The sequence below is a fragment of the Lolium rigidum genome, chromosome 1 (assembly GCF_022539505.1).
Source record: "Lolium rigidum isolate FL_2022 chromosome 1, APGP_CSIRO_Lrig_0.1, whole genome shotgun sequence".
NCBI lineage: Eukaryota > Viridiplantae > Streptophyta > Magnoliopsida > Poales > Poaceae > Lolium > Lolium rigidum.
This window is the reverse complement of record NC_061508.1, coordinates 16,566,911-16,579,060: the sequence shown is the minus strand read 5'-3', so window position 1 is coordinate 16,579,060 and position 12,150 is coordinate 16,566,911. Positions and strand designations below refer to the sequence as shown.

Genomic DNA, 12,150 nt, shown 5'->3' with positions numbered 1-12,150 from the left:
ATAGAGCGGTACTACCGCTCGCGGTACCGCTCGAGGTACCGCAATAGGGTCCAAATCTTACTGGACTCGAAGCGGTACCACAGCGGTACCGAAGCGGTACTGCCGTAACTAGTTACGGTACCTGGGCGGTACCATGAGCGGTACTACCGCTCGCAAGCGGTACTACCGCTCCAGGTACCGCAGAGGTACCGTAACTCGTACTATGGGTCAAATCAGCGCAGAACGTCAGAGCGGTACCGTGGGCGGTACTAGTAGGGGTAGCGGTACTACCGCTACTAGTACCGGTAGTACCGGTCTGGCAAAAACAGGTTTTCTCCCCTTTTTCTCTCCAGCCATGTCACCTCGCGAAACACACATAAAACCAGAAAACCTATAAACTATGCTTCAGTCCTCCGATCTTGACGTGTCCAGCGAGGTCACCGTGCACTTGCAAATCTAACAATGATACTCAAGGCACACAGTGAGATTACTCAAGTGTTGTCATCAAACACACAAAACACGGGGTTTAGACTTTGCTCTTTCAGAAACGACATGCGCTGCTCAATACACTCGTGCATCCATCCATGTAGGAGAGCCTAAACATCCACCATCGTAGGTTATATACACCTACCTATGTACAATAATGCCAAAGCTAGGATAGTAGATGTTCTTGTTTATTTCTCAATACTCCCTCCTTTCCAAAATAGTTGACGCGGATTTTTTCCAAATGAGTGAAAATGCACACTGAAGTATCTACATATGCATATATGAACTAAATCCGCGTCAACTAATTTGGAATGGATATAATATTAGTTATCGATGTTGTTGTTGCTGCTATGTTGGTGCAGTACATAGTTGAGACTTCCTACTATCTCATCTGCCTTGATGGTAAAACCATCCTGGACCTGAAAGTGAAGAACGATGCATATATAAAGCATGTTAATTTCTTGTAAGAAGCTCCAATCCATATGGATCTGGCGGACAATACACATAAATCCACAATGACACATTTTTTCCATAATAATTTTCCATTGTTGCTCTAAGAAAAGAAGAAAAACTAGATCTGGCACTCCAATAGAAAGAGTCCACCCATATTATAATGTGCCAACAAAGTGTTCAATATTTTAAGGAAAACTCATTGCTCCATCATCAGCTAATCCTTTTGCTTAAACAAACAAAGTTTAACTAGCAACAAAGAAGAAACATAAACAAATGAAGAGTATCTAGTTGCTAGATGGCATGCATTATTAATATTGTATCTATAATGTTTGCTACACATTTCTATGCACCTTTCCGGGACTCCAGGGAAAACACGAGTGAAACCCACTACAAATAGTGCCATAGAGGACAAATCATACTCCCTCCATATCGGATTAATGGCAATTACGCACTTCAAAAAGTAAGTTTGACTATAAATTTGGTCAATAAAGTATGAGATATATGCCACAAAAATTATACCATTGAATTCGTATTCAAAAAATGTTTTCAATAATATATTTTTGTGATATATATCTTATATTTTGTTGACCAAATTAGTAGTCAAACTTGTTTCTCGCAGTGCGTATTTACCCCTTAATCCGGTATGGAGGGAGTAACAAATTTTGGGGACCTCACGATTGTCCCGTGCACCATTTCAGCACGTGTCATTGTGTTTCACTCTGTCTTACCAAATTAAAACACAATGATTCTTGATGAAACTTGGAGAAACAGTGTGGCACGAATCTTGTAGCAGTAAATCAATGGCACAAACTTGCATGGGAGGATACAAGCATTTCTCGAAACTTTGGTGCTTATAAGATGCAAAATTGGTCATTTCATTATTTACATATGGGTATATGTATGTTATAGCTTGGCTATCGTGCTTATATATTTCTGAAAGAAGAGATTGCAAGTTTTTGGTGGACAAAAAAGGTAATAGACTAAGTATAGCTAGGAGATATCCAGCAGGATGCTTGATGAGCACCAACAAACAAACTAACAAACAAACAAAAAATAAGATATACGAGATTAATCTTTTCTAAAATTAAGAGCACGATGCTACATAGAGCTCGCCAACTAATACAGAAACCAAAGTGGATATTGGAGATCTAATTATATGATACTAATGTATGTTGTATGTATCTCATACTACAAGCTAGTATCAGAATGAACGAAGTACACAAAGATAAAGGAGCTCGAATTTATAAAACAGCTACCGAGTAACGGATTAACTTGCCTTTGCCATGATAGTTATGATCACGGTGGACGCCGTGAAAGGCATGACATTGCTGTTCACGATTCGGAGGTGGAGCTCCTCGGCCATGGCGAGAACCCGAACGACCAGCCCTTTCCCGTTCTCGCAGTGGATTCTTACCATCACGTTGTTCTCGGAGAGCTTCGCCTCGATCTCCGGCAGTGGGTTCCTCGCCGGCGCGGAGAAGGATAGCGCCGGGGAGCTCTCATCGTCGCCGCGCGCGATCACGCACGCCTTCTTGACGAGCACCACGGTCTGGCCGTTGCTGGCGCCGGCCGCGGCCTCCAGGAACTTGACCCTTTCCTGGAGCTCCTTCACGTGTCTCAGCGCGTCTGCAAGAATTGTCGCCTTGTCCATCTGATCGACGGAACATCAACCGATCGAGATGGTGTCATTGACTCTTACTGTTCACATGGCACCATGCCTGTAGAATTGAGTGCAGGAGAGGACTTAGTTCACCTTCTTGAGGCCGGGGATGACGGCGGAGAGCTCGATGAAGCGCTGGTTGATCTTCTCCCTGCGCTTCCTCTCCGCCATGATGTGGCCCTTCGCATACGCCGCGGACGCAGAACCCGTGCCGGCGGTGCTCCTCGCCGTCTGCGACCCGCACACCAACTCCGGTATAGGGGAGGCGACGGCGACCAGCGTGCCACCGCCGCTGCTACTCGGTCGCGCCGATACAGCGCCGAAGTTCCAGCTGATGGGCGCATACGACGTTCCGCCCGAGTTGGGTGACATGGACCAGCTGACACCGCCGACTTCACTACCGCCGCCGGAACTCCTGTAGCTTCCAGTCGCTTCTGCAGCGAGTTCCGTTGGGTCTAGGACAACGGTGGATTCTTCTCGGGGCACTTGGATTGATGGAACCTCGCCACCGTTGTCGGCCAAGACTCCAGGATGGTGGTGCTGGAACGTGCTCACAGCCCACTGCAGGAACATGCTTGAGTCGTCCATGTTGTCCGTGAGCAATTATAGGAGGAGTACCACTGTAATATATACTAATACTAGTGTTTAATTAGTGTACTATTCTAGCACTGACCTCGCACCCGAATTGCTGGAGTTACTTATAGCGAAGCATATGCATCAATCAAGTCATATGATCCCCTTGTAGTAGTACTGAGCTAGTCTCCTGTCACTGTAAGGGTTGCTCACCTTAGACCTCTCAGTGGCCCCTCTATAGCCTCAATAAGGGTCCAGCATGGACAATTAACAATCATTTGTTGGATTCTGGCTTATGTGACCTAGATCCTGTGTAAATGATTTTCTAGTCTAGACAACAAAAGGTGCATGTAGGGTCAAAAATACAAAAATTCGAGATGAGACTGCGCGAGTCATTTTGTCATGGGCCTACCAACCCACGACGCGTCAAGTGGGCCGTCTCCACGGCCCAAGAAAGCTCGTAAGGACAACCCACGCTACAGCCCAGAAGAATGGACTACTTGAGGACGAAGCGAGGAGCGTCCAAGGCATCGAAGAACAGAACCAAGCCGAGACGGCTCTCCTGTATCTCAGTCTGCTACCTCTCTCTCCCACCCCTGGCTCCAATTCCCCTTCCCCTTCCTGTTGTATCTGATGTATCCTGAACCCTAGACCTATATTGGGAGGAATCGAGAGTATAGACGTAACAATCTGGTATCAGAGCATCCGATCTGGCGCCGCACACTCGGTCGGTGGCGGAAATCATGGCGGAGCTGCAGACCAAGGAGCAATTCGCGGAGATTATGACGGCGATTCAAGCGCAGACGGAGAAGCTGGACGGCTTCAACAACAAGCTCGAGACGCTGGAGGTCAAGGTGGCTTCACTCGAAGAGGTGAAGCCGGTGCTGGTGGATCTGGCGCTGTGGAAGCCCCGAGTCAATCTGACTGTGGGTGCGCTCCAAACGGATCTGGGCGAGCTGCGGCAGAGCATCGATCGCCTCGTCACCAACTCGTCACCACCTGCACCAACGGCTCCTGCAGCGGCAGCGCCTCCTCCAACTCTGGCTGGGGAGCGCCACGCCGATATGCGCGTCGGTGACGACGAACGTCACAGGCCTGCTGGCCGCCGCGTCGACATCTTTGCCCGGGGTTCGGTTATGGGGCCGCATCCCCAATCGACCCCGGTGAAGGGTAAACTTCCGTGTCACACTCCCGAGTCTTCATCTATTGTCGGGTTTAGGGATCGTGATAAGGAGAGATTTGGAAAAACTCCGAGAGTGGATTGCCCCGGATTCAATGGGGAAGGGCCACTGGAGTGGAAAATCAAATGCGAGTCCTATTTCCGTGTGTGTCGGGTAGATCAGGAATTGTGGATCGACACTGCTGTGGTGTATTTCACTGGGGAGGCTTCTCTTTGGCTCCAATGGACCAATGTGCACTGCGTCGCCCGAGAGTGGGAGGATTTTGTTTCTATGGTGTGTGCTAAGTTTGGTCGTCGCGAGTTTGAGCAGTTGTTGCGACGGTTCTCGAGGTTGCGTCAAACGAGTACGGTAGCTGAATATGCTGTTCAATTCAACACAGCAATGAACTGTCTCCTAGCACACCATCGCTCGTGGGATGCCCTTTATTTTGTCACTCAATTTGTAGATGGCTTGCGTGCTCACATTAGAGTGGTGGTTATGGTTCAACAACCCAAGGATTTGGACTCTGCGGTTTCTCTTGCTCTCTTACAGGAGGAAGCGATAGAGTTGACCAGGGAGGACACGCGTATGAGCAGTGGGCATGGCTCCTTCCCCAAGGCTCAAACGCGCAAGGCGATGCCATTGCCGCTGCCGCCTGTTGGAAGGCCGTCGGGCAAGGCCACTGATACGTCTCCGACGTATCGATAATTTCTTATGTTCCATGCCACATTATTGATGATATCTACATGTTTTATGCATACTTTATGTCATTATTATGCGTTTTCCGGAACTAACCTATTGACGAGATGCCGAAGGGCCGGTTCTCGTTTTCTCGCTGTTTTTGGTTCCGGAAATCCTAGTAAGGAAATATTCTCGGAATCGGACGAAATCAAGGCCCAGCATCCTATTTTTCCACGAAGCTTCCAGAACACCCGAGAGTCGCCGGAGGGGGCCACGGGCCCACCACACATGACCCCGGCGCGGCCAAGGGGGGCCTGCGCCCCTGTTGTGTCGCCGCCTCGTCGCCTCCCCGACTCCGCCTCTTCGCCTATATAAAGGTCCCTGACCTAAAACACGAGACGGAAGAGCCACGGTACGAGAAACCTTCCAGAGCCGCCGCCATCGCGAAGCCAAGATCTGGGGGACAGGAGTCTCTGTTCCGGCACGCCGCCGGGACGGGGAAGTGCCCCCGGAAGGCTCCTCCATCGACACCGCCGCCATCTTCATCAACGCTGCTGTCTCCCATGAGGAGGGAGTAGTTCTCCATCGAGGCTCGGGGCTGTACCGGTAGCTATGTGGTTCATCTCTCTCCTATGTACTTCAATACAATAATCTCATGAGCTGCCTTACATGATTGAGATTCATATGATGATGCTTGTAATCTAGATGTCATTATGCTAGTCAAGTGGGTTTTACTTATGTGATCTCCGGAGACTCCTTGTCCCACGTGTGTAAAGGTGACGAGTGTGTGCACCGTGTGGGTCTCTTAGGCTATATTTCACGTAATACTTATTCACTATTATGAATGGCATAGTGAAGTGCTTATTTATATCCCTTTATGATTGCAATGTGTTTTGTATCACAATTTATCTATGTGCTACTCTAGTGATGTTATTAAAGTAGTTTATTCCTCCTGCACGGTGTAATGGTGACAGTGTGTGCATCGTGTAGTACTTGGCGCAGGCTATGATTGTGATCTCTTGTAGATTATGAAGTTAACTATTGCTATGATGGTATTGATGTGATGTATGCCTCCTTTCGTAGTGTGAAGGTGACAGTGTGCATGCTATGTTAGTACTTGGTTTGGTTATGTTGATATGTCATGCACTCTAAGGTTATTTAAACATGAACATTGAATATTGTGGAGCTTGTTAACTCCGGCATTGAGGGTTCGTGTAATCCTACACAGTTAGTGGTGTTCATCATCCAACAAGAGAGTGTAGAGTCTAGCATTTATCTGTTTATTTATTCTGTTATGTGATTAATGTTGAGAGTGTCCACTAGTGAAAGTATGATCCCTAGGCCTTGTTCCTAAATATTGCTATCGCTGCTTGTTTACTTGTTCTCATCGCATCCGTACTTCCTGCAATATTACCACCATCAACCACACGCCAACAAGCACTTTTCTGGTGCCGTTACTACTGCTTATATTTATTCATACCACCTGTATTTCACTATCTCTTCGCTGAACTAGTGCACCTATTAGGTGTGTTGGGGACACAAGAGACTTCTTGCTTTGTGGTTGCAGGGTTGCATGAGAGGGATATCTTTGACCTCTTCCTCCCCGAGTTCGATAAACCTTGGGTGATCCACTTAAGGGAAACTTGCTCGTCGTTCTACAAACCTCTGCTCTTGGAGGCCCAACACTGTCTACAAGAATAGAAGCACCCGTAGACATCAAGCACTTTTCTAGCGCCGTTGTCGGGGAGGAAAGGTAAAAGGCTCTCATACTCCGGTCCCAGGTAAAGTATTTTTCACGGCGCCGTTGTGTGTGTGCTCGAAGCTATTTCCTTTAGATCCTGCAATTGCATCTTTTTGTTTCTTGTTTACACTAGTTTGGCATAATGGACAACAATGAGCTTCTTATTCTATTTCCTGATTTAAGACATGGATGGTTTGATGCGAAAATTAAAAAACCTATGGAACCTTATTTGCATTCTGGTAGTAATATTAGTATGAACGCTTTGAACACCATTGTTGATAATGATATAGAAAGTTCTAAGCTTGGGGAAGCTGGTTTTCATGATCTTTTTAGTCCCCCAAGCATTGAGGAGAAAATTTACTTTGATGATACTTTGCCTCCTATTTATGATGATTATAATTATAGTGGTCTTTTGGTGCCGCCTGTTATGGAGGATAAATTTGATTATGATTACAATATGCCTCCTATATTTGATGATGAAAATAATAATGATAGCTACTTTGTTGAATTTGCTCCCACTATTACTAATAAAATTGATTATGCTTATGTGGAGAGTAATAATTTTATGCATGAGACTCATGATAAGAATGCTTTATGTGATAGTTATATTGTTGAGTTTGCTCATGATACTACTGAAAGTTATTATGAGAGAGGAAAATATGGGTGTGGAAATTTTCATCTCCACTAATATAAAAAGAGAGAGAGGGGCAGATCCAACTAATCTGAGCCCTACACTCACGATATCTAACGTCCCAAAATCACCCAATGTTGAGTACTCAACGCGTTGAGCGCCCTGTCTCCACTAATCCTCTCTTGGCTGACCCCATCTTTGCAAAAAGAAAACCGCCGCCTCATAGAAACAGATCATCTCCACGCCGCCGTGCGCACAACCCAGAACCCTCTCCGCCGGCGTTGCCCCTACCCAGCTTCTCCAGTGGCGTGAGTCGCATTTCTTGCCGCCGGAACGCGCCTCCGCACCTTCTGCCCCACGCCTCCATGAATCCCCTCTCCGCCGGCATGAGTCGCAGTACCTTCACGACCTCCGTCGCGAACCTCCGATCTAAACGTCCCAGAGCACGGAACCTCTCTGCCGTCGAGCCGCCGACGGGCTCCCGACTGACAACCTGATGGCGGCATCCCCTGCGAAGTATCCTCCTAGGCGAAGCCTACTCCGGTTGGTCCGCGACGCGGCCGCCCCATGTTCTGCTGCTCCGCTCCCCATGCCGGGACAAAGCCACCGCCCATTATCGCTCCACGGGGAACCGACGTTGCCGTCCCCACGACACATCAGATCCCCATGGTGAGGAGAATCTCTTTTGATCATACTATCATATAGGATTGACATTCTACTGAAATCATTGAATGCTGGAATAATTCGTGAGGCACCTGTACTTGCATGTGGCTGCCATTACTGAACAACAGATTAGGCTCTCGGTCAGAGGTACAACAATTCATTGACCACTTAAGGAAGAGATTAGGCTCTCGGTCAGAGGTGCAGATCATTGGTATATATTCTGTAACATATTAGTACCTCACCTTGTTATGACCGGTATTGGTTATGTTAGGAGGGGGCCCAACCATGGGCCCAACTAGGGGCTTAGCCCATTATCAGTTTAGGTCGGTTTAGGGTTTAGCTCTTTATATATCAGATGTAACGATGCAAAAGGATCAAGCAATAATCAGATTCATTATTGCCGACTCCACGAGGAGTCGGTCTCCCAAAACCCAGCCGCCGCCTTCCTCTCTCCCGCGCGCACGACGGCGCCCAGCCGCCGGCGTCCGCCGCCTCGTCCGCACACCTCTCCCTCCTTCCCCTACAAACTACGCCCTAGGCCCGGTAGAGCTGTTGGTTCTACCAATTTGGTATCAGCTAGCTCGGCTGCGATCATGTCTTCTCCGCCGCCCACCACCACGTCGTCCGCGCCGCCGCCCGTTCCTTCGGCCACCGCCACCACGGCGGGTTCTCCGGGCGGCCGCCACGACGGCGGGCTCCGCCGCGCCGGCGTCCGTCATCTACACGCCCGAGCAGCTGAGCGGGGTCGTCAATGACCTCGTCACCGCGGTTCAAGGCATCCGCCTCTACTTGATCGGTTCCCAGGGGCCCCCGACGCCGCCGCAGCCGGCCATCTTCTCCGTGCCGGCACCCGCATCAGGGGTTTCGCCCTTCACGGGCGTACCGCTGCAGCCTCCGCCGGCGCCGGCCCAGCCCTGGCCGCCGTGGCCACCGTCCGCCCCCGCCAGCCCAAGCACCGCAGCAACGGGGGGCGTCCCCATCCACCAGATCCGTTTTCCCCGTCACCATCCCCGCTGCCGGCGTGGCTCACCGCGTCGTCGACTCAGCCGGTCTACACCACCGCCGCCGAGCCGCCGATGCCCTCCCTCCCGGGCACCGCCCACGGGGGTATGCACGCCCCTATGAGGCGCGCCCCGACGCGCACGGCCCCGGCGGGGTAACCCAGCCACCGCCCCGCTACACCAAGGTCGACTTCGCCACCTACGATGGGTCGGAGGACCCCCTGAACTGGCTTAGCCAGTGCGAGCAGTTCTTCCGCGGGCAGCGCACCCTGGCATCGGATCGCACCTGGCTGGCCTCCTATCACCTCCGGGGCGCCGCCCAGACGTGGTACTACTCCCTCGAGCAAGACGAGGGCGGCATGCCTCCCTGGGACCGTTTTCGGGAGCTCTGCCTCCTTCGCTTCGGTCCGCCGGTCCGTGGGAGCTGCCTCGCGGAGCTGGGGCGCCTCCCCTTCACGTCAACGGTGCAGGACTTCGCCGATCGCTTTCAGGCACTCGCCTGCCACGCGCCGGGTGTCACGGGGCAGCAGCGCGCGGACCTCTTCGTCGGCGGACTCCCGGATCACATACGGGTGGACGTGGAACTCCAGGCCCCCCGCGACCTGCAGACGGCGATGCACTACGCTCGGGCGTACGAGCGTCGAGCCCAGGCGCTGCCGCCGCCTCCCCCGAATCGCGGGGCCCGGCCAACCGCCCGCCCCCCGCCGGCCGCAGCGCCGGCCACGCGGCCAGCACCGGCCGCCCCAGCAGCGACGCAGCGTACCTTTCGGCGCCTCACCCCGGCGGAGCAGTTGGAGCGCCGTCGCCTCGGCCTGTGCTTTAACTGCGACGAGCCCTACGCGCCGGGTCACGTTTGCCCGCGCCTCTTCTACTTGGAGACGGTCGACGACGGCGACGCGGACACAGGCGTCGACACAGCGACGGACACCGACCTCGACGCCGCACCAGCCACGGCGTGCGTGGTCTCGCTCCATGCGTTGGCGAGGCATCCGCAACGAGCAGACGATGCTCCTGCCAGTGACGATCCACGGCGAGCAACTGGTGGCCCTCCTCGACACCGGCTCCACACATAACTTCTTGCCGGAGGCCACCATGCGTCGTTTGGGCCTCCAGCCGACGGGAGGCGATCACCTCCGCGTCACCGTGGCCAACGGCGACCGCCTTCGCTGCCATGGCGTGGCGCAGCAGGTGCCGCTCTCCATCGGCAACGAGCACTTCACCATCGCGTGCGCCGGCATCGACTTGGGCTGTTTCGACTTCATCCTCGGCGTGGACTTCTTGCGGCCCCTCGGTCCCATACTGTGGGACTTCGCCGCCTTGACGATGACTTTCTGGCGCCAGGGCCGCCGCGTCTGTTGGACGGGCATTGGGGGCGCCGCCCCGGCCCCGCAGCTCCAGCTCACCACGGCCGACATCGACTCCGAGCACCCGCTGTTGGCCCACCTTCTGCAGCAGCACGGCGACCTTTTCGCCGAGCCGCGAGGCCTTCCGCCTACACGGGTGTACGATCACCGCATCCACCTCGCCCCGGACACGGCGCCGGTGGCCGTGCGGCCTTACCGCTACCCCCAGCTGCAGAAGGACGAGCTCGAGCGACAGTGCGCCCTCATGCTCGCCGCGGGCGTCATCCGGATCTCTACGTCACCATTCTCGGCGCCGGTGCTTCTCGTCTAGATGCACCTGACCTGTTCCATATATTTTGAGTTCTTTTGGACAATTTTTTTTTTCAATAAAATGGAGAGAACCGTGCAGAAATGGGTAATGGTGGTGAACTATTTAGCCTGCACACAAAGGCTTGTGGAAGGGGGTCAGGCCACATCCCTTCAAATAATCGTTTCAGGTTTATAGTATAACATATTTTCATGCCATATCATTATCCTGGAGTCCATCTTGCCTCAAGGTCAGTATTACATGTTTTTTTTTATCTCGTCCTTACCTGAAACGTAACATTTCATCCAGATCTCCACTAATATAAAAAGAGAGAGAGAGGCAGATCCAACAGATCTTAGCCGTTCAACCACATCGATTTGGCGGTGAAGATCGCTCCAATGTTGAGTACTAAACGCGTTTAGTGCTAAATGCCGTCCAATTCCACGCCAGGCTAATTAAGCCCCCTGGTAAAAAAAAAAAAAGCCCAGTAACCACCCCTTTCCCTCGGCCACCTACCCACGATCCACGAATCCATGATCCAGTTCATGGAAACACGCCGATGCGTGTGTCGCCGTTCTCACTTCTCAGGCAAGGCTTCCTGCCTGCGACGTCTTGCCCGTCGACGTCCCCAAGCCAGCGGTGTCCTGCACCCCCACCTCCACGGCTGCGCTGCGTTGCCCTGCCTGCGCCGCCGCCTCCCCGGACCGGTGCGCCAACACGCCATGCGCCGGCGCCACCCACACCGGTACCTCGCCGAGTCCGCCCCACCCCGCCGGCACTGCAGCGTGCCCTTCACCGCTCCATCGCCCGCTACGTCGCCTCTCCGCAGTCGCTGTCGTCGCCTTGAAAGACACGGATCTTTCTTCGGACACCTGGAAACCATCCCTTACTCTGCTCGGGAAGCACCGCTGAAATCCAACTGCCTCCATCGACCATCGCTGTGCATCAATCAGATACAAGAGTTGTATGCTCGGTGCTGCTCAAGGCATCGGAGCTCTAGCCTTCTGTCTTGCCAAGAGCATGCGGCACACAGCCTGTTCACGACCCGCCGTCTCGCCTTGCAGCCGACGACCTCGACCTGTAGCCGAACGCTTGGATCTTCATATCAGGTATGATACTCTGCTCTTTCAAGATGCGCACCATGCTAATGAACGTGCGAGCCAACTCAACAGCGAGGCTTTCCAAGATGCGCTCATTCCGCCGATGCATCTTGACGCTACATTCCTCCATGTAATTTATGTTTCCAACAGATAATTGCATAAATAATTGATCAATTTTCTTAGAAAGAAAAATATTTTACGTCTGATTCTAGAGATAATGATGTGGTATATTGGAGAGAAGAGTATGTCTGCACCTGATTTTGATCTGCCAAGTTCTGTACTTTCTGGGTGAATTTGCTCGATGGGAAGACTACTCGATGGAAATAAATATACAATGATAATGATGATATACAACATGTTCTGAGCACGAGC

The 12,150-nt window shown here is 52.0% G+C and overlaps 1 protein-coding gene across 1 annotated transcript; it reads right to left on the bottom strand.

Moving 5' to 3' along the window:
* Nucleotides 1–788: 788 nt before the first annotated feature.
* Nucleotides 789–3,166, bottom strand: LOC124704607 (transcription factor bHLH19-like). Its single transcript, XM_047236882.1, has 3 exons — nt 2,672–3,166; nt 2,195–2,569; nt 789–884 (listed from the first exon to the last, which is right to left on the bottom strand). Exons 1-3 carry the CDS (start codon nt 3,164–3,166, stop codon nt 789–791), a joined length of 966 nt encoding a protein of 321 aa, XP_047092838.1.
* Nucleotides 3,167–12,150: the final 8,984 nt, after the last annotated feature.

Coding starts and splice junctions, on each gene's coding strand:
- LOC124704607 (XM_047236882.1), bottom strand. CDS start 3,166: ATGGACGACTCAAGCATGTTCCTGCAGTGGGCTGTGAGCACGTTCCAG. Junction 2,570..2,671: donor TCATCCCCGGCCTCAAGAAG/GTGAACTAAGTC, acceptor TCCGTCGATCAG/ATGGACAAGGCGACAATTCT. Junction 885..2,194: donor TCATAACTATCATGGCAAAG/GCAAGTTAATCC, acceptor CTTCACTTTCAG/GTCCAGGATGGTTTTACCAT.